Source organism: Schistocerca cancellata, chromosome 2, assembly GCF_023864275.1.
Source record: "Schistocerca cancellata isolate TAMUIC-IGC-003103 chromosome 2, iqSchCanc2.1, whole genome shotgun sequence".
Taxonomy (NCBI): Eukaryota; Metazoa; Arthropoda; class Insecta; order Orthoptera; family Acrididae; genus Schistocerca; species Schistocerca cancellata.
This window is the reverse complement of record NC_064627.1, coordinates 827,455,149-827,476,566: the sequence shown is the minus strand read 5'-3', so window position 1 is coordinate 827,476,566 and position 21,418 is coordinate 827,455,149. Positions and strand designations below refer to the sequence as shown.

At 44.1% G+C, this 21,418-nt stretch overlaps 1 protein-coding gene across 1 annotated transcript in view; it reads left to right on the top strand.

The window, feature by feature from the left end:
• The first annotated feature begins 777 nt into the window (after nucleotides 1-777).
• LOC126148472 (uncharacterized) overlaps nucleotides 778-21,418 on the top strand; it is a 222,676-nt gene continuing 202,035 nt past the window's right edge. The window contains exon 1 of the mRNA XM_049915759.1: nucleotides 778-1,004. Within this exon, the coding sequence (XP_049771716.1) occupies nucleotides 848-1,004 (157 nt within the window). The 5' untranslated portion in view covers nucleotides 778-847. The remainder of the gene's footprint in view (nucleotides 1,005-21,418) is intronic.

Genomic DNA, 21,418 nt, shown 5'->3' with positions numbered 1-21,418 from the left:
AAGCACCCTGTCTGGTCACCTGCATCCATTCATGTCCATTGTGCATTCCGACAGACTTGGGCAATTCCAACAGGACAATGCGACACTCCACACGTCCAGAATTGCTACAGAGTGGTTCCAGGAATACTCTTCTGAGTTTAAACACTACTGCTAATCACCAAAATTCCGACACATGAACGTTATTGAGCATATCTGGGATGCCTTGCAACGTGCTGTTCAGAAGAGACCTGTACCCCCTCGTACCGCTACTGATTTACGGAAAGCACTGCAGGATTCATGGTGTCAATTCCTTCCAGCACTTCTTCAAACATTAGTCGAGTCCATGCCACGTCGTGTTGCGGCACATCTGCGTGCTCGCGGGGGCCCTTCACGATAATAGGCAGGTGTACCAGTTTCTTTGGCTCTTCAGTGTTTTTAAGGCTCCAGAGGAGGCTACTGTTTCAACACAGTGTGACCGCCTAGACGTAGAGGGAATATCGAAAACGGGCGTGTTTACGCGACGAGAACCCGTTCCATGGGGTTTTTTTTGAGGCTAGCGGATGTGGCCGGGACGCGGCTGCGGCAGGAGGCGGGTTTTCGCAAGCGGCGGGTCCGCTAACGGTGCGCCGGCCGCCGGTGCCGGCCGCCCAGCCACCGGCCGCCGCCACGCACAGCCGCGAGTCAGCCGCCCGCGACAGCGCCCGCCATGGTCCAGCGCGCCTTCTGCACGCCGCCGCCGCGGCTGCCGCTGCTGGTAGCTGTTGTAGTGGTGGTGGTGGTGGTGCTCCAACACGGCAGAGCCGCCACAGCGCTGTTCCCCACGTACGCCGTCGATTCCAACACCCCTGACGCCACCGCCGCCAACGATATGACGATAGTCGACGACGTGTTCGCCGACCCCGGCGACGATGTCTTCGCGACCGCCGTCGACCGATCTTCCACCACGCCAGACTCTACCACCACCGGCAATGTCGAGGCTGCTCTTCCATCGGCAATTGTCGCTGCCTCCAATAGGACGGACAGGGGTGAGTCGTGCTTCAGCCATTGGCATGATTATTCCATACAGTACAAGAGCAAGATTTTTTGTTTTTCTTTTTCAAAGTCCAAGCGGTCGCGAAATTAAAACCACAGTGAAAATGCGGCTAAGTTTTGCACATATGTGTTTCGGTATGTCTCTAGTATGGCAGTCTATTCCGCCAAATCGCACTTTTCAGTTCTGAAGGCACAGTCTGCACCTAAGAATGCCTACAACAATACTGACTCCCGCCAAGCGCGAAGTGCCTGTTGAGGGGCTGTTCCTCAATTCGTTTAGCCCAGATAACGTAATTCACGTGTGTTTCCTTCTCCGTGACAATTCGCGGCCGCACACTGCAGGTCCAACAAATACATTACATCTACATCTACATTTATACTCCGCAAGCCACTCAATGGTGTGTGGCGGAGGGAAATTTATGTGCCACTGTCATTACCTCCCTTTCCTGTTCCAGTCGCGTATGACTGCCGGAAAGCCTCCGTGCGCGCTCGAATCTCTCTAATTTTACGTTCGTGATCTCCCTGGGAGGTATAAGTAGGGGGAAGCAATATATTCGATACCTCATCCAGAAACGCACCCTCTCGAAACCTGGACAGCAGGCTACACCGCGATGCAGAGCGCCTCTCTTGCAGAGTCTGCCACTTGAGTTTGATAAACATTTCCGTAACGCTATCACGGTTACCAAATAACCCTGTGACGAAACGCGCCGCTCTTCTTTGGATCTCCTCTATCTCCTCTGTCAACCCGACCTGGTACGGGTCCCACACTGATGAGCAATATTCAAGTATAGGTCGAACGAGTGTTTTGTAAGCCACCTCCTTTGTTGATGCACTACATTTTCTATGGATTCTCCCAATAAATCTCAACCTGGCACCCGCCTTACCAACAATTAATTTTATATGATCATTCCACTTCAAACTGTTCCGCACGCATACTCCCAGATATTTTACAGAAGTAACTGCTACCAGTGTTTGTTCCGCTATCATATAATCATAGAATAAAGGATCCTTCTTTCTATGTATTCGCAATACATTACATTTGTCTATGTTAAGGGTCAGTTGCCACTCCCTGCACCAAGTGCCTATCCGCTGCAGATCTTCCTGCATTTCGCTGCAATTTTCTAATGCTGCAACTTCTCTGTATACTACAGCATCATCCGCGAAAAGCCGTATGGAACTTCCGACACAATCTACTAGGTCATTTATACATATTGTGAAAATCAATGGTCCCATAGCACTCCCCTGTGGCACGCCAGAGGTTACTTTAACGTCTGTAGACGTCTCTCCATTGAGAACAACATGCTGTGTTCTGTTTGCTAAAAGTCTTCAATCCAGCCACACAGCTGGTCTGATATTCCGTAGACTCTTACTTTGTTTATCAGGCGACACAGCTGCAGCTGTTTCGGTAGGAGGTGTTTGATCACTCACTTCGCTTCTTCTAATTGTCATCTCTTCGCTCTCATGAACCGCTGGCAATGAGGACAGCATTTTGGCACGGACAACGAGCTGCAGTCCAGCGTAGGGAATGGCAGGTATCTCAGGCGGCTGCCTTCTATTACGAGGGTGTTAGAAAGTAGCTACCACACTACGACATATCTCTAAGTTGGAGCGGCGACTACGTAGAGAAGTATGTGGAAGGTGTAGCTAAATGTTGCAAATAAAACATTTTTTTACGTAATTCCAACACTGCGTTGGATGAGCAACTCAATATATCTGAAATTTATGAATTAAGGTTTCTGTCAGATTTGCAAATAATATTTTTATGAGTGACTAGTTTCGAGCTTTTCGTTCATTATCAAACCATTACCTATATTAAAAGATACAATGTTACTAACAATACATGAAATACAATATGAGAAACTTTTTGTGTGCAGAGATTACAGCAATGCAATAAATGTTTTGTGATATACGTGCATTTGTAATGTTTCACTGTACATAATACATTTGTTTTTTAGATCAGACCAATGTATCATAATAACTGAAGACGCCTATCGAATTTTGAATCTGTCAAGACAAACGTAATACAGTCAAGTAACATTATTATTATATTGAGCTGATGTAAACCAAATGTATTCTGTACAGTGAAGCACTACAAATGCAGTTATGTCACAAAAGATTTGTTGCACTAATGTAAATTGTGCGCGCAAAATGTTTGAAAATGTTGTATTTCATGTTTTGTTGATAACATTGCAACTTCTAATGATGGTTTGAGAATGAACGAAAAGTTCAAAACCAGTTACTAATAAAAATATTATTTGCAACTCTGACGGAAACATTAATTTATAAATTACAAAACATTTTTGATTTCCACTGTGGTTTTATGATAGTTTTAAGGGAGATTTAGCAGCAATAAATTTCAACTGCGCAACTACATCTGAATTTCTTCGAATGCGTGACAGTGGAGATATAAAAATGAAAATAAAAAAAGCCATACTGTGCCTACTTTTACTCTATCAGGTTATACGGTACCATATTTTGGGGTAATACACAAACCAGGAGAAAGTCTTTAGAGTGAAAAAGCGTGTATAAAGATTCATTGCGGTGTAAGTTCAAGAACAGCATACCAAAACCTATTGAAAGAATTGGACATACTAAATACTGCTTCTCGGAGTATTTGTACTTTAAAGGTAAACAGTCCCCTTCTCACGACTCCTCTATACGCGTAGTCTCAAGCATTCTTTTGAGAAAAACCGTGATCTTTAAGTAGAAGCACGAACAGAAAAGACTCTTTTTATCGATTAATATACAAAAAAATTTCGAGATCAGTCGGTCAGGGAATCTGAACTATCGATAGTCCTCCTTCTTCCTTTCTTCTGCCTTCGTCTCGCATCGGGGCGGGGTTGGCATGGTCATTAACGGATGTGACAGGCTTAGTATAAGGGGCCCTTCCTGTCGCCACCCCGATAATTTCCTGGAACGGAATGATTGTACCGCAACTGTTTGCGACTAGTGTTACACATCTGAAAATGAGGGAAAGGTTTCTAAATGTTTGCGAATCATGTTACTGAGGCAGGACTTGGGTACCAGTTGTGGGAAACCTCCTAAAAACTACATCTATGATTTTTTTCCCTTTCCGCGTGGGTCTGCTCTTGACAATACTAAGCGGGATTAAAATCTGTAATAGTGATCACTGACTATGTATGCAAGAGAAACAGGCAGACAATGATGGAGCCAGGAGGACAAAAAAAAAAAAAAAAAAAAAAAAAAAAAAAAAAAAAAAAAAAGAAAGTGCTGTGATACGGGACATACCGAGACATACGGGTGAATTGGTCACCCTATGTGGTTCCCAAACTCGCTGCAAGCATTTACATGTGCTACGATTTCGGTAATATGGATGTCAAGATCGTCGGTTGCTATGTTGATCAGCTTTTCTGTTGGCTCCACTAGTCTAGGTGTCGGGCCTGGCGCTCAAGCTGGTAAGGCACATCCCTGGAAACCGAGATATAGCGGGGAAATTTCAGATTGTCTTTAATGTAGCCTTCACCTATCAGTGATGTGAGGAGTCGCCAGTATATATGATTAAATACTTAAAACGTCAACTCGTTTTTAAAGTAATCAGACGTTTGAAGACTTTTTGCACATGGGAGTTAGATTCTTTAAAGAATCAGGGGTTTAGTATTTAATACTACGCTGGATGCTTCCTGTTATAGGCCTTCGCACAATATAAATGAGTAAGATATTCTACAGGTGTCGAAGCCAGGACCTCCGCGTTATGCAACTAACAACGCTAACCACTAAATTACGGAGACAGTGTGGTGGTAGCTCAAAATGCGTACATCGTGGTAACAGACACAAGAGATTTCTCATTATAGATAACAAAGAATTAGGTTTTATCAAAATAAATCACAACTATTTCTATATATAACATCTACTTTTGTATTATCCGACAAGACCAACTGATATCTTATGGGTAGCGCTGTCGTATGTCAACGCCATACAAAGAGAGACCGATAGAGAGAGATACGCAATAAAACTGAACACACTGGTTTTATTCCAAGTGTAGCACTGTCAGGCGTTTAAAAGTTTCGTTCGGCAACGTCTCTCCCACCAGAGGTGGGCGGAACTATCATTGTCAACTCGCAGGTATGACAAATAACGTTCATTTTCCGATATCAGTTATTTTTGGCAATATCTTCAGTTACCCGTGCAGCGGTTGGAAGGCAGCCAAAACACCGAGAATACACTATCTTTAGTTGATCTAACTTACTGCTCCATGATTCATACATTCATTCACCATAAATTATAACAAATTTCAAGATTTATACTTCGCATACGTGCTGCGTTTACCACTTCACACTCTCTGACAGCATAACAAACGAAAATAAGTATATCAAACAACTGAAAATAGCCATTGAAGCTAATGTATCCTAAGTAGATGTTTTTGTATTATATATAGTGTGCAACGAAAGAAAAACTATTTCTGGTTTCCGGCGTACTTACTATTTTTCAAAAATGCGTGCTTTTGTGTATGATTTCTTAAAATAAAAGGATGCGAAAACGCAATGTTGGTATGCATAAATGTCAGCATTCTTGTGAGTAATGTCGGAGGTTGACCAGGGACAGTAAAGTTGGGTACAGAAAATTCGCAAGAACAGAAAATCATAGTAAAATACGTCGGACCTGAGGAGAACCAACCTTTGGTGCAAGAAGTGGCAGTTGACTCTAAACATAAATAAAAAGAACATATCGTTCATTAATAGGCAGAAAGATCCATTTTTATTGAATTGTTCTTTTGTGATCAGCCACTGGAAATAGTTCTAGGTGTATGCATCTGGTGTGACCCAAGGGGGTACGACCACATAAGACATTGTAAGGTAGATGTCGGACTGACATTCATTGGATGAAGCATAAAAAAATGTAATTCACGCACGAAAGCGGTAGATTACGAAGCCTTCGTCGACCGCATCTTCAGTACTGGTCATCAGTCTGGAACGTTCAAAATGTAAAGTTAAGCAAAGTAATAGGGTGGATTAACTGGAAATATTCAATAGCCGGTTGTCTATTACAGATAAGTTACTTCTGTTGTCACCTTCTATCTCCCAGGCAGTCGCGTCATTGTAATTTATTCATGGTGTTGCCTATGTGAATCTACATTTCGTCTAAGTTAATCACTAACGTATTCATGTAGGAAGTTTATTCCTTAGGAAAATGCAAACGTAGAACTTACTCTTAGCAATTAGGTTTTCGCCTTTACACTTCATCATTTTTTTAATTTTCACCTTTTAACTCTGAAAGCCTTAGAAAAATAATTTTTCTGAAAGATGTTTTGTCATGAGTCAATTTTGACGTACTATGCCAATAAAGATGTACTGTGGCTCACTATTCCGGTAGGTAACATTGGCAGTGATCTGAACATGGCAACAGTATACCGAAATCGGTAATAACATTGTGTACCGGTGCAATCAAGACTGACAGAAAACATTTTTATTTGTTACTCAGTACCTCCTTGTATTTCTAATAGCATCTCACAGTCAGAGGTCGAACAAAAATCACGCACTACTTGAAACTGAAAGGTACGTCTTCGTACGTACGTGTTTTTCCTGCGCTTTCACCTAAATAACTTACTTCGAATTGTTAAAGATATATGTAACCTGTTTATCATACAGAGAAATAATGACCAGGAGCACATGAAACGAGAAGATCAACTGTTCTACAGCATCATTAATAACAGAGATAGAGGCATAAACTTAATTCTTTTTAGTGGAGCAAGGCGTATTTTTGTATCGGACTAGTAGATCTGTATGACACAAATTCAGTTACATAACTCTTTCGTAATTGTGGCAAACTATTACAGGGTAAAAACATATTGAGTTTGAGGGATTTTCGTGCTATTGTTGCCGTTTTATGTTACGTCCCTCTTCATGGAGAGTATCCCTTACAAGGTAAGCGATACGTGATGATTACACCTATCTTGATGAAAAGCGTTCGGTTTTAACTCCCTTACTTGCACTTGGTGCATTAGGACTTTCGTGCTCTCTTCCGCGATATGTTGGATTCGCCCAGTCTTTAAATTAGTTAGCAGACAAAGTACTAATTATCAAATGATCATTGTAAATGTCACAACAGTGGTAGGCGATACCCAGAGGTGTCTTGAGGATCAATGTCTACCGATGCGGAGCTAATAGCTACACATACATACACTCCTGGAAATTGAAATAAGAACACCGTGAATTCATTGTCCCAGGAAGGGGAAACTTTGTTGACACATTCCTGGGGTCAGATACATCACATGATCACACTGACAGAACCACAGGCACATAGACACAGGCAACAGAGCATGCACAATGTCGGCACTAGTACAGTGTATATCCACCTTTCGCAGCAATGCAGGCTGCTATTCTCCCATGGAGACGATCGTAGAGATGCTGGATGTAGTCCTGTGGAACGGCTTGCCATGCCATTTCCACCTGGCGCCTCAGTTGGACCAGCGTTCGTGCTGGACGTGCAGACCGCGTGAGACGACGCTTCATCCAGTCCCAAACATGCTCAATGGGGGACAGATCCGGAGATCTTGCTGGCCAGGGTAGTTGACTTACACCTTCTAGAGCACGTTGGGTGGCACGGGATACATGCGGACATGCATTGTCCTGTTGGAACAGCAAGTTCCCTTGCCGGTCTAGGAATGGTAGAACGATGGGTTCGATGACGGTTTGGATGTACCGTGCACTATTCAGTGTCCCCTCGACGATCACCAGTGGTGTACGGCCAGTGTAGGAGATCGCTCCCCACACCATGATGCCGGGTGTTGGCCATGTGTGCCTCGGTCGTATGCAGTCCTGATTGTGGCGCTCACCTGCACGGCGCCAAACACGCATACGACCATCATTGGCACCAAGGCAGAAGCGACTCTCATCGCTGAAGACGACACGTCTCCATTCGTCCCTCCATTCACGCCTGTCGCGACACCACTGGAGGCGGGCTGCACGATGTTGGGGCGTGAGCGGAAGACGGCCTAACGGTGTGCGGGACCGTAGCCCAGCTTCATGGAGACGGTTGCGAATGGTCCTCGCCGATACCCCAGGAGCAACAGTGTCCCTAATTTGCTGGGAAGTGGCGATGCGGTCCCCTACGGCACTGCGTAGGATCCTACGGTCTTGGCGTGCATCCGTGCGTCGCTGCGGTCCGGTCCCAGGTCGACGGGCACGTGCACCTTCCGCCGACCACTGGCGACAACATCGATGTACTGTGGAGACCTCACGCCCCACGTGTTGAGCAATTCGGCGGTACGTCCACCCGGCCTCCCGCATGCCCACTATACGCCCTCGCTCAAAGTCCGTCAACTGCACATACGGTTCACGTCCACGCTGTCGCGGCATGCTACCAGTGTTAAAGACTGCGATGGAGCTCCGTATGCCACGGCAAACTGGCTGACACTGACGGCGGCGGTGCACAAATGCTGCGCAGCTAGCGCCATTCGACGGCCAACACCGCGGTTCCTGGTGTGTCCGCTGTGCCGTGCGTGTGATCATTGCTTGTACAGTGTCCGGAGCAAGTATGGTGGGTCTGACACACCGGTGTCAATGTGTTCTTTTTTCCATTTCCAGGAGTGTATATCCACTCTAAGGCAAAAAAAGAAAAAAATAGACACACCACGAAGAAATTACCCGAATGGGAAATGTGATGCGATGTACATGCGTAGATAAACAAATGATTACAATTTCAGAAAAAATGGATGATTTTTTCAAGAGAAAGAACTTCACAAAGTGAGCATGTCAATAACGCTTGGTTCACCTCTGGCCCTTATGCAAGCAGTTATTCGACTTGGCATTGATTGACAGAGTTGTTGGATGTCCTCCTTAGGGATATCGTACCAAATTCTGTCCAACTGGGGCGTTAGACTGTCAAAATCCCGAGCTGGTTGCAGAGCCCTGTCCATAAGGTTCCAAATGTTCTCATTTGGGGAGAGATCCGACGACTTTGCTAGCCAAGATAGGTTTTGGCAAGCACGAAGACAAGCATGAGAACTCTTGCCGTGTAGGGGTGGGCATTATCCTGCTGAAATGGGTGGTTTGCCATGAAGGGCAACAAGACGAGGCGTAAAATATCCTTCTGTGAAAAGCACCGCAGACCATCACTTCTGGTTGTCCAGCCACATGGCGGGCGACAATCAGGTTGGTGTCCCATTGGTGTCGGGGGCGGCACCAGACACGTCTTCGGCCTGTAATCTCATTGACTGGAGTAGAATTGAGAACTGTCTTCAGCGATGAGTCCCGCTTCGAATTAAGCCCCGATGACCATCGAAGACATTTCTGGAGACGCCCTGGACAACAGTGTGATATCAACCTGACTGTCGAGCGCCATATGGTCCGACGGCCAGCGGTACTTCGACGATATCCTATGCTCTGTTTTGTTGCCCTTTATGGGAAGCCATCCCAGACTTACATTTCAGCAAGATAATGCTCGCGCCAAACCGTACCTTGACTAGCAAGATCGCCGGATCTCTCCTCAGTCGACAAAGTTTGGAGCGTTACGGTCAGGGCCCTCCAACCAGTTCGGGATTTTGACGATGTAACCAAAAAATGTTCAAATGTGTGTGAAATCTTATGGGACTTAACTAGTAAGGTCAGCAGTCCCTAAGCTTACACACTACTTAACCTAAATTATCCTAAGGGCAAACACACACACCCATGCCCGAGGGAGGACTCGAACCTCCGCCGGGACCAGCCGCACAGTCCATGACTGCAGCGCCCCAGACTGCTCGGCTAATCCCGCGCGGCAACGATGTAACCCGCCAATTGGAAACAATTTGGCTGGATATCTCTCACAACGATATGCAACAATTCTGTCAATCAAAGCCAAGCTGAATAACTACTGCTTGCATAAGGGCTAGTGGTGGATCAAGGCGTTATTGACTTGCTCTTGAATAAATCGTCCAATTTTTATGAAATTATAATCATTTATTCTCCGTTCATATACACCACATCTACCGATTTCAGTCCCATTAGGATAACTCCTTCGTCGAGAGACTTTTTTGTGTTAGAATGCCCTTCGCAAGTTACTGTTTGGTGCTTTAGCATTGGACATGTTCTGTCGTATTCCGTTCCTGTGCCGTTTATATGAAGGGGTCAGCAGAGTTATGACGCAATCTTCGTCCCGTACAAGTTGTCTAAATTTATACAACAATTTTTTACGCGAGTAGCCTCACCTTCGTTCCAAAAATTCATTTTGAAGTACCTTATTACTCGTTTTACGTTTTCATCCAATTTACTACCGCTTCTTAGCATTACTCCTAAATGTTCCAACGATGTCGTAGTCCAGGGTGTCCACCCAAATTTTATGATAGGATAGTGTCAGATTTTGCTCTTTGTTATGGACATTATATTGCATTTATTTACTTTTAAAGAGAGTTACCCTTCGTTATACGAGGTGACTTCGAAAAGTAAGTTACACATTGTTACAGCAGTCCAAGTAATTTATCAACATAGTGACCAAGTCTCGATAAACAACACTCGGAACGTTCTATTAATTGTCCATTTGCTCGACGATAGAAATCCGCTCCTTGGTCATGAAGCCATTCGAGAACCGGCTTGTGATCGTCCTCATCGTTGGAAAAATCATTCCCCCCCCCCCCCCCCCCCACTCCCAGTTCCTGAGCTGTTCTTTCTGGTTGCAGTAAAGATGCAGCTCGCATGATGCAAGATCTGGACTTCCCAGAAAGCATCACCGAAGTCTACACGACGTTGATCATATGGCACCATTTGACTACGGTTGGAAGCCACGCTGCATTTGGGCACATATACCGCTAGAACTTCACCATGAATCTGTGTGCAGTCTAGACTTTTGTCCACAAGAAGCGTACTTCCGCACGTACGTCCACTTTAAAGTACGTTTTCAGTTCCTGAGTAATTTCCTCGGACACTGTGATCTACCTGTTAACCGCACCGTAGCGGCACTGTGTCAACAGGAAACCAGGTACATGTACTCTTTTTGATAAGGCGCCACTCTTGTTGCGCAATGGTCTTACTGTGGGACGACGGGTGCTTCTTCCTATCCGAAGTCTCTACGTAACTGAAGCAAAGTGTTGATATCTGGCTAAACACAAAGACCGAATGAAAACTGAAAGACGGTGCTGCGAAATTCTCTGTGTAGTTCTAGAACATTATTCACATGTGAATATAGACTCTCTAGGCGTATACTCTGGCTCTGAGCACTATGAGACTTAACTTCTGAGGTCATCAGTCCCCTAGAACTTAGAACTACTTAAACCTAACTAACCTAAGGACATCACACACATCCATGCCCGAGGCAGGATTCGAACCTGCGACCGTAGCGGTCGCGCGGTTCCAGACTGTAGCGCCTAGAACCGCTCGGCCACTCCGGCCGGCTAGGCGTATACTGTTGGTGAAAACTGTCGGGTTTGCAGCCCAGTGGCAGTGCTAAAATTACCGCGACGTTTCGACGAATTTCATACTTATCATCTTCTGGCGTGATGTCGAATTACGCGGAGGCTGTGATATTCATACTAGTCTAATGACTACGAGCGGCTGTGTACCGTCCGGCCGGTCGCCGGGGAGGGGGTAGTAGCGGGTACTCGGCACCTCTGCGTGGGCGTTTCGGCCGCGTCTTGGGAGTTGGACGGTGCTGGTTGGTCTCTCGTCCTATTACCGCTAACTCAGGGTTCCATTCCGCACTTAGTCGGCATCCTTCGTCTCTGCTGACAACACAGAATCCGATTCCTTGATGACACTGGCCCAATAGCTGGTTGCTTGCAAAGCACCTTGATGTTCTGTAAGTCATATGTGTCGTCTACCTTGATGCTATGCCCTGCTATTGTTGATTGCTCTGTCTGTCCCAGTCGCACACGCCTGATTTGCTCCTCGCAGCATTTCGAAAAACAGCACTGCGTTTGCCAGAGTACTATCGGTCACACGCGCAGGCGATGTTGTGTATTCCCGGTACGTTCATTTCTCGTGGGTCTTTCGAAAAGCCGAGCCACTCTTTCGTCTTCGGCGGTGGTTGGAAGACGGTATTTATGTTGGATTTTTCGATCAGCCTCGCGGTTTTGTCTGAGAGCTGTCCCGGGAACGGAAGGAAACAGAGTTTCTGTCTTCTTCTTCCTCGTCTCGTCTCATGCACCGACCTGTTTGGGTTCGGTTGTTGGAAGCAACAGCTGCAAACAGGACTTCGGCTATATCCCTCGTGGTGTGTGGAAGCGGACACTCGATGCTGAGAGGCTACAGACGATTATGCAGAGTTGTTTACTTTCCAAGGAGTTCGGATGCTCCACTAATATTCCTCCATCTTAGACATCTACATAAACTATGGTAACATGTGTAAATACCTTGGCCTGTGCCTAACGTTAGACATGCGAGAGCCTCTTGCCTGGAATCTTTGGCTCCCAGTCTTCTATGAAAAATACTCTGGATCGTCCCTTCAGAAGTTCTCGTTGATCCATTACTAGTGACTTCCTTTTGTTGGCCCTCTCTGATACCTATTTGAAATGTACGAAAAAGCTACATTATTTGCTTAGTTTTCTTTATTTATTGATTTATTTATCGTGGTAAGATTAGGACCCTCAGGTCCTTCCTTACGTCTAAGCCGGCAGTCTACATCTTGTACAATGGGTTCACATAACGCCACAGATGTTACAAAAATTCTTACACGTAAAGTGAGGTATAACACCAAGAACTCACTATAACGTAAATTGTAGAAACTATATATGTCTAGTGGAAACAATGCAGGGTTTATGTTGAGAATAAAATAGTAAGAGCTACGGCACTCAACCCGTGAACAGGTTTCTCGTCTGACTGCAGGTAGAGTGCAGCGTTTCGTTTGCCGGCACTAGGAGGGGGAGGGTGGTATCGCCCCGGCCGCCTTTTACTCCAGGTCAAGATCTCCGGTACTCAGTTTGGTAGAATGTTACTGTGAATGTATCTGGGGCCGTCCTGGAAGGTATGGAACGAAGAGAAGTCCCCACCCCCAACTGGGACTGAACCCGGGATGATCAAGGCTGAAGTCTAGTGCTCTATCCGCTGGATCACCACGGCCAGAGTTAATAGTAATTCATGGAAAGCGGAGCAACAAAGTTGGTTTGTAACCAGATAAACAGATTGCTGGAAGGAATCATTTTATTCTGCTGGGAGAGACAGTCACTTAGTGCAGCTGTGGCGCTGCACGATGAGCTCAGACTGCTGATGTGTCAGTTGTATGATGTTTTACGTCACTCTTAGAGGTGACCGGCTGCTCACCTAAATCTCTGCCGGGGACAAATTATTCCTCACCACGACGCAATTCTGAAGACTTATACACATAGAATATTAGCGTAACGTCAGTGCACCGTCAGTTGTGACAGTAAGCCACTGACGATGGAGGAAGTTATCTGAGACTTACGGTATCGTTTAAAAACAAACACTGGAATTATTTCTTTACACCAAATATGATTCCGCGCGGCTGCACCTTTCTGGGTAGGTACTCTTTATTTAATTATCAGAATTTTTAAAAAAATTATTTATAAGACAAAGACGTAATCATAATATAAGTTAATACCAAAAGCCTCTAGAAATCCTTGGATAACACACAAGACACTAATTTAATCGACAGAAGGAGAAATCACAAACAAGGCAGAAAATGAGGCAGGGGAACAGAATATGAACGTCTAAAAATTGTGGCAGGGAACAACTGCAAATCGACGAAGCAGGAGTAACTAGAGGATAAACGCCAAGCTGTTGAATCATGTATGACGACGAGAAACATAGATGCCGCCTATAGGAAAATAAAAAAAAAAGACCCTGGAGAAAATGGAAGCACATGTGTGACTATTAAAAGCTTAGATTACAATTCATAACTAATCAAAGAAGGGCAAGCTGAAAGGTGAAAGGAATATATAGAGGGCCCGTACGAGGAAAACGAATTTGAATGCAATATTATAGAAAGGAAACAGGAAGTAGACGAAGATGATAAGACAGCCATGACATTGCGATGAGAATTTAACGGGTCACTGGCAGACGTAAGTCGAAACAAAGCCCCTGGAGTAGACCATATTCCGTCAAAATTGTTAAGACCCTTGGAAGAACCAACCAAGACAAAACATAAGGTCTACTCAATAAAAAACCATAAAAGTTTTATAAAAATACGAAACTTCGACAAAGTTTGTGCTTCTTTGTTATTTGGTGGTGGTGTAGATTATCCGATGGGGCTGGCACGAGTGCCTCGCGAACGGGATTCTGGGAATCGTTAAAACTTGATGGCAGCAACCTTGCAGTTTGCACCAACGTGGGCGATAGAGTGTCATTAGAATTCTTTTAGCTGAAGGATTGAAACCAATCCACATTCACCGTCAGATGGCAGTGCAATATGGTGAAAGTTGTTTGAGTCAAACACAAGTGTACGAGGGGCAGGTAAGTTCAAATGAGGTGTAACAAGTGTAGACGATTCTCCACGCCAAGGACACTCAGTTTGTCCGGTCATGGAGAACATCATGGCGAGAGTTGATCAGTTGACACAGGAAAACTGGTGTGTTACGTTGAGTGACATTGCAACGACGATGAACATTAGTGTCTGATCAGCACACCATATTGTTCATGAGGTAGTGGTGTTCAAGAAAGTATGTGCAAGGTTGGTTCCAAAACATTTGGCATCAGAAATGAAAGAAAGGCTGATGGATATGTGCCGGGAGGCCTTAAATTCGTCTGCTTGCCCCAACCTCCGTATTCCCTTGATCTGGCGCCTTCGGATTATCACATTCGTAGCCCATTGAAAGAAGTTCTTAGTGGCTCAGGATTCGACGATGATTCGTAAGTCCCGGCGGCACTGCATAACTGGTCACGCGCACACCTTAGTAACGATACACAGCAGTGCGGATAAGTTTACTGATGAAGTGGTGTCCGATATGCGCCTCGTTTGTGGTTTTATTGAACGCAGTGGCATTGCGGCAGAACGACACTATCTGATCTGTTCCTGTAGCGACGGCGACCACATCACAGTAGCTTTGCATTTGAGGTCTTCAAAAAATGGCTCTGAGCACTATGGGACTTAACTTCTAAGGTCATCAGTCCCCTAGAACTTAGAACTACTTAAACCTAACTAACCTAAGGACATCACACACATCCATGCCCGAGGCAGGATTCGAACCTGCGACCGTAGCGGTCACGCGGTTCCAGACTGTAGCGCCTTTAACCGCTTGGCCACACCGGCCGGCAACATTTGAGGTCTGTTGCATTACCTTTTCTTTTGTAGTGAACACATAGTGTGTTGTGGGGCGATCACTCTGTTGTAGAAATAATTCAAAGGTCAAGATCGCTTAAATACTATTTACTGGATGACCGGTTTCAACACACTAAAGGTGCCACCATCGGATCTGAGTGTAGCTTAACATTTATAAACCATTTGGATATAACGATAAATGAGGCAGAGTAGCTGATATAAAATCATTGTCACAGAAATAAAAAATAAAAACAACTGCTCTCATGGTCATTCTATTCCATCAGATATATAAAACCGAAGTCACAAGATAAAACTATTTGGTACATGACCGCTGCTCGACTAACAACGGCCGGCCGCTGTGGCCGAGCGGTTCTAGGAGCTTCAGTCTGGAACCGCGCTGCTGCTACGGTCGCAGGTTCGAATCCTGCCTCGGGCGTGGATGTGTGTGATGTCCTTAGGTTAGTTAGGTTTAAGTAGTTCTAAGTCTAGGGGACTGAAGACCTCAGATGTTAAGTCCCATAGCGCTTAGAACCATTTGAACCATTCTAGAATCGCAGCAGGTAAACCGGTGCGGATTAGGGCAGCGTGATGCCGACCGTTGTTAGTCGAGCAGCGGTCATGTACCAAATAGTTTTATCTTGTGACTTCGGTTTTATATATCTGATGGAATAGAATGACCATGAGAGCAGTTTTTATTTTTTATTTCTGTGACAATGATTTTATATCAGCTGGTCTGCCTCATGTATCGTGATATCCAAATGGTTTATAAATGTTAAGCTACAATCAGATCCGATGATGGCACCTTTAGTGTGTTGAAACCGGTCATACAGTAAATAGTATTTAAGCGATCTTGGCCTTTGAATTATTTCTTTTCTTTTGTGTTGTACGTTTAGGTAATCGCATGTCACAGGCTTTTCCACCTTTATGAAGGTATTTTCACAGAAGCATCGGTAACTGAGGTCACAAACTGAATAAATCATTATTAACTCCGTAACGAACCGCCGCCGGCGACCGTGAGTTACTTATTCTAAAATACTCAGAAAATGCGTGTATGTGTTTGTGTGTTAGTAAAATCACCTCTCCATGGGTGTCATAAAAAAGCTATCATGGCACAAAGATAATATTAAATACAGTAAATTTCCTTTGGTTTTTAAATGATGTAATTAGAAAATGGAAGCTCAGGAATTGTAATGAAAGAACATACTTAAATACAATCTGTTTGCCGATGATCAGGTTACTATTCAACAAACTGATGATGACCTCAGAGATTTCCAGAGTTCTGCTCCGGGCAAAACATGAACTGCTCTACACAAAGGACGAAGACAATGGTTTATATAGGCAAATATGGAGTCCGAAAGGAATAAAAATTGTTCAAATGGCTCTGAGCACTATGGAACTTAACATCTGAGGTCATCAGTCCCCTAGACTTAGAACTACTTAAACCTAACTAACCTAAGGACAACACGCACATCCATGCCCGAGGCAGGATTCGAACCTGCGACCGTAGCAGCAGCGCAGATCCGGACTGAAGCGCCTAGAACCGATCGGCCACAACGGCCGGCCCCGAAAGGAATAGCACTAGCCAAATTACCTATTGAGCAAGTGTCTCAGTTTCAATAACTTGGCTATAATATAACTTATGGCACTGAGCTTGATATCGATCACAAACCGAACGATTACCACGGCATATGCGGAATAATTCAGAAACTATTATCTAGAAAAATGAGAGAAGAAACAGGAACGGAATTTTATGAAGTGATGGCTGTGCCTGTTTTTGTTTACAGGTCAGGTGTTGTTTAAAACAACAGAAGATAGAATCATCGAAAATAAAGAAAACTGCGTCTCCCACCTAAACTGAATGCGAGAAGGAAGAATATTAAAAATTTAATCATGCAGACGGAATGGTATAGATACGTAGCTAGATAATGGATACGTTGGCGACAGTTTCCTCTGTAACTTGAACAACGGAATCGGCTAGTCCTTGAAAGAAGCAAAGGAACAAGATTTCTGCAAGTAACAACATTTACGCGAAATGGCAGCACGAAGAACGTGAGTGGCCGACTTTAAGGGTCATGGTTAGTGGCAAGTTTCGAGAGTGTAAATTTTATGGATTGGCTTGCCTCCCTAGAATTATTTGTCTCTGTTGGTGTTTGAACATCTAATGGTACGCCGTCCACAGACCACAGACCGCAAGGAGAAACACTGTAATGACTTGTAACTAGGTGCGCGGAAGCCGGTGCACGTGGCAAGGGCAGGGTAGTGGGAGGCCGGCATCTGGGAGGCTACAGCAATAACCCCCCCCCCCCCCCCCTCAACCCCTCCACACACAAACACACAACACACACACACGCACACACACACACACACACACACACACACACACCTGAGGCTGCAGACAGGAGACGGTCGCGTTGCCCTAGTAACGACGTAACGGGCCACCGGACGCAAAAACGGCAGGATGCAAGGCGTAGCGGTATGCGCAGAAATCCGCGGAAAACGTGAAAGTTCACCAGCAGCTCACGGATGTCTCCTCCACATGCTGCGCCAGCAAAGTGATTCGCAGACATAATACTGAGAGAATACGTAGGTAGAAATATATTTTTTACTATCTCCTTAAAAAATAAATAAATAAAGCTACGCCATTAATTTTTACTGGTTTTCAGGTACATTACTAGAGCGACAATTTACTCTTCTTGACTCTCCCTTGTACGATTTTTCCACGTTGCTGTTTTAAATCAGGCAATACACTCTGAGAATCAATAGACAACCTGTTTCGAATGCGTTCAAAGGGTATAGGGCGCTAAACCGACTACTGTATTTTGGGATTAAGAATCAATGTTGTTGTTGTTGTTGTTGTGGTCTTCAGTCCTGAGACTGGTTTGATGCAGCTCTCCATGCTACTCTATCCTGTGCAAGCTTCTTCATCTCCCAGTACCTACTTCAGCCTACATCCTTCTGAATCTGCTTAGTGTATTCATCTCTTGGTCTCCCTCTACGATTTTTACCCTCCACGCTGCCCTCCAGTACTAAATTTGTGATCCCTTGATGCCTCAGAACATGTCCTACCAACCGATCCCTTCTTCTAGTCAAGTTGTGCACAAACTCCTCTTCTCCACAATTCTATTCAATACCTCCTGATTAGTTATGTGATCTACCCATCTAATCTTCAGCATTCTTCTGTAGCACCACATTTCGAAAGCTTCTATTCTCTTCTTGTCTAAACTATTTATCGTCCACGTTTCACTTCCATACATGGCTACACTCCATACAAATACTTTCAGAAACGACTTCCTGACACTTAAATCTATACTCGATGTTAACAAATTTCTGTTCTTCAGAAACGCTTTCCTTGCCATTGCCAGTCTACATTTTATGTCCTCTCTACTTCGACCATCATCAGTTATTTTGCTCCCCAAATAGCAAAACTCCTTTACTACTTTAAGTGTCTCATTTCCTAATCTAATTCCCTCAGCATGACCCGATTTAATTCGACTACATTCCATTATCCTCGTCTTGCTTTTGTTGATGTTCATCTTATACCCTCCTTTCAAGACACTGTCCATTCCGTCCAACTACTCTTCCAAGTCCTTTGCTGTCTCTGACAGAATTACAATCTCATCGTCAAACCTCAAAGTTTTTATTTCTTCTCGCTGGATTTTAATACCTACTCCGAACTTTTCTTTTGTTTCCTTTACTACTTACTCAATATACAGATTGAATAGCATCTGGGAGAGGATACAACCCTGTCTCACTCCCTTCCCAACCACTGCTTCCCTTTCATGTCCCTTGACTCTTATAACTGCCATCTGGTTTCTGTACAAATTGTAAATAGCCTTTCGCTCCCTGTATTTTACCCCTGCCACCTTCAGAATTTGAAAGAGAGTATTCAAGTCAACGTCGTTAAAAGCTTTCTCTAAGTCTACAAATGCTAGAAACGTAGGTTTGCCTTTCCTTAATCTTTCTTCTAAGATAAGTCGTAAGGTCAGTATTGCCTCACGTGTTCCAACATTTCTACGGAATCCAAACCGATCTTCCCCGAGGTCAGCTTCTACCAGTTTTTCCATTTGTCTGTAAAGAATTCGCGTTAGTATTTTACAGCTGTGACTTATTAAACTGGTAGTTCGGTAATTTTCACATCTATCAACACCTGCTTTCTTTGGGATTCGAATTACTATATTCTTCTTGAATTCTGAGGGAATTTCGCCTGTCTCATACATCTTGCTCACCAGATGGTAGAGTTTTGTTAGGCCTGGCTCTCCCAAGGCTGTCAGTAGTTCTAATGGAATGTTGTCTACTCCTGGGGCCTTGTTTCGACTTAAGTCTTTCAGTGCTCTGTCAAACTCTTCACGCAGTATCGTATCTCCCAATTCATATTCATCTACATCCTCTTCCATTTCCATAATATTGTCCTCAAGAACATCGCCCCTGTATAGACCCTTTATATACTCCTTCCACCTTTCTGCTTTCCCTTCTTTGCTTAGAACTGGGTTTCCATCTGAGCTCTTGATATTCATACAAGTGGTTCTCTTTTCTCCAAAGGTCTCTTTAATTTTCCTGTAAGCAGTATCTCTCTTACCCCTCGTGAGATAAGCCTCTACATCCTTACATTTATCCTCTAGCAATCCCTGCTTAGCCATTTTCCATTTCCTGTCGATCTCATTTTTGAGACGTTTGTATTCCTTTTTGCCTGCTTCACTTACTGAATTTTTGCATTTTCCTCTTTCATCAATTAAATTCAGTATCTCTTCTGTTACCCAAGGATTTCTACTAGCTTGTCTTTTTACTACTTGATCCTCTGCCGCCTTCACTATTTCATTCCTCAAAGCTACCGATTCTTCTTCTACTGTATTTCTTTCCCCCATTCCTGTCAATTGTTCCCTTATGCTGTCCCTGAAACTCTGTACAACCTCTGGTTTAGTCAGTTTATCCAGGGCTCATCTCCTTAAATTCCCACCTTTTGCAGTTCCTTCAGTTTTAATCTACAGTTCATAACCAATAGATTGTGGTCAGAGTTCACATCTGCCCCTGGAAATGTCTTACAATTTAAAATCTGGTTCCTAAATCCCTGTCTTACCATTATATAATCTATCTGAAACCTTTTAGTGTCTCCAGGGTTCTTCCATGTATACAACCTTCTTTCATGATTCTTGAACCAAGTGTTAGCTATGATTAAGTTATGCTCTGTGCAAAATTCTACCAGGCGGTTTACTCTTTCATTTCTTAGCCCCAATCCATATTCACCTACTACGTTTCCTTCTCTTCCTTTTCGTACTGTCGAATTCCAGTCACTCATGACTATAAAATTTTCGTCTCCCTTCACTAACTGAATAATTTCTTTTATCTCATCATACATTTCATCAATTTCTTCATCATCTGCAGAGCTAGCTGGCATATAAGTTTGTACTACTGTAGTAGGCGTGGGCTTCGTGTCTATCTTGGCCACAATAATGCGTTCACTATGCTGTTTGTAGTAGCTAACCCGCACTCATATTTTTTTATTCATTATTAAACCTACTCCTGCATTACCCCTATTTGATTTTGTATTTATAACTCTGTATTCACCTGACCAAAAGTCTTGGTCCTCTTGCTACCGAACTTCACTAATTCCCACTATATCTAACTTTAACCTATCCATTTCCCTTTTTAAATTTTCTAACTTACCTGCTCTATTAAGGGATCTGACATTACAGATCAGTCAATCATCCAGACTGTTGCCCTTGCAACTACTGAAAAGGCTGCTGCCCCTCTTCAGGAACCACACGTTTGTCTGGCCTCTCAACAGATATCCCTCCATTGTGGTTGCACCTACGGTACGGCTATCTGTATAGTTGAGCACGCAAGCCTCCCCACCAACGACAAGGTCCATGGTTCATAGGGGGAGAATCAATGAATATCTGAGGCGGTACGTAGTCCTGAATGACTAATGCGTATGAGGCATGCGCTTGTAAATTGCTACTCCATTTGAATGGCGTCTGTTACCTGGTGATGATTCGAGTTGAACTACCACACTTTTGGAAACTGTACCTTTTATTTTCGGAACGAATCTTTCACTATGTAGCAGAGTTTAAATGCCCTAGAAGGTTAAAACAGTGTACCGGACTGGGGCTCGGACCAGACCTTGTCTTTCGCGGGCAACGCTCTTACCAAATTAGCTATCCTGTCACGATTCACCAGCAGCTGACAACTTCACTTCATAACACTTCAGGTTATTACTGTATGAGTAAATCCCCGATAATGTTAATCCTACTACAGGAATGAAATCATG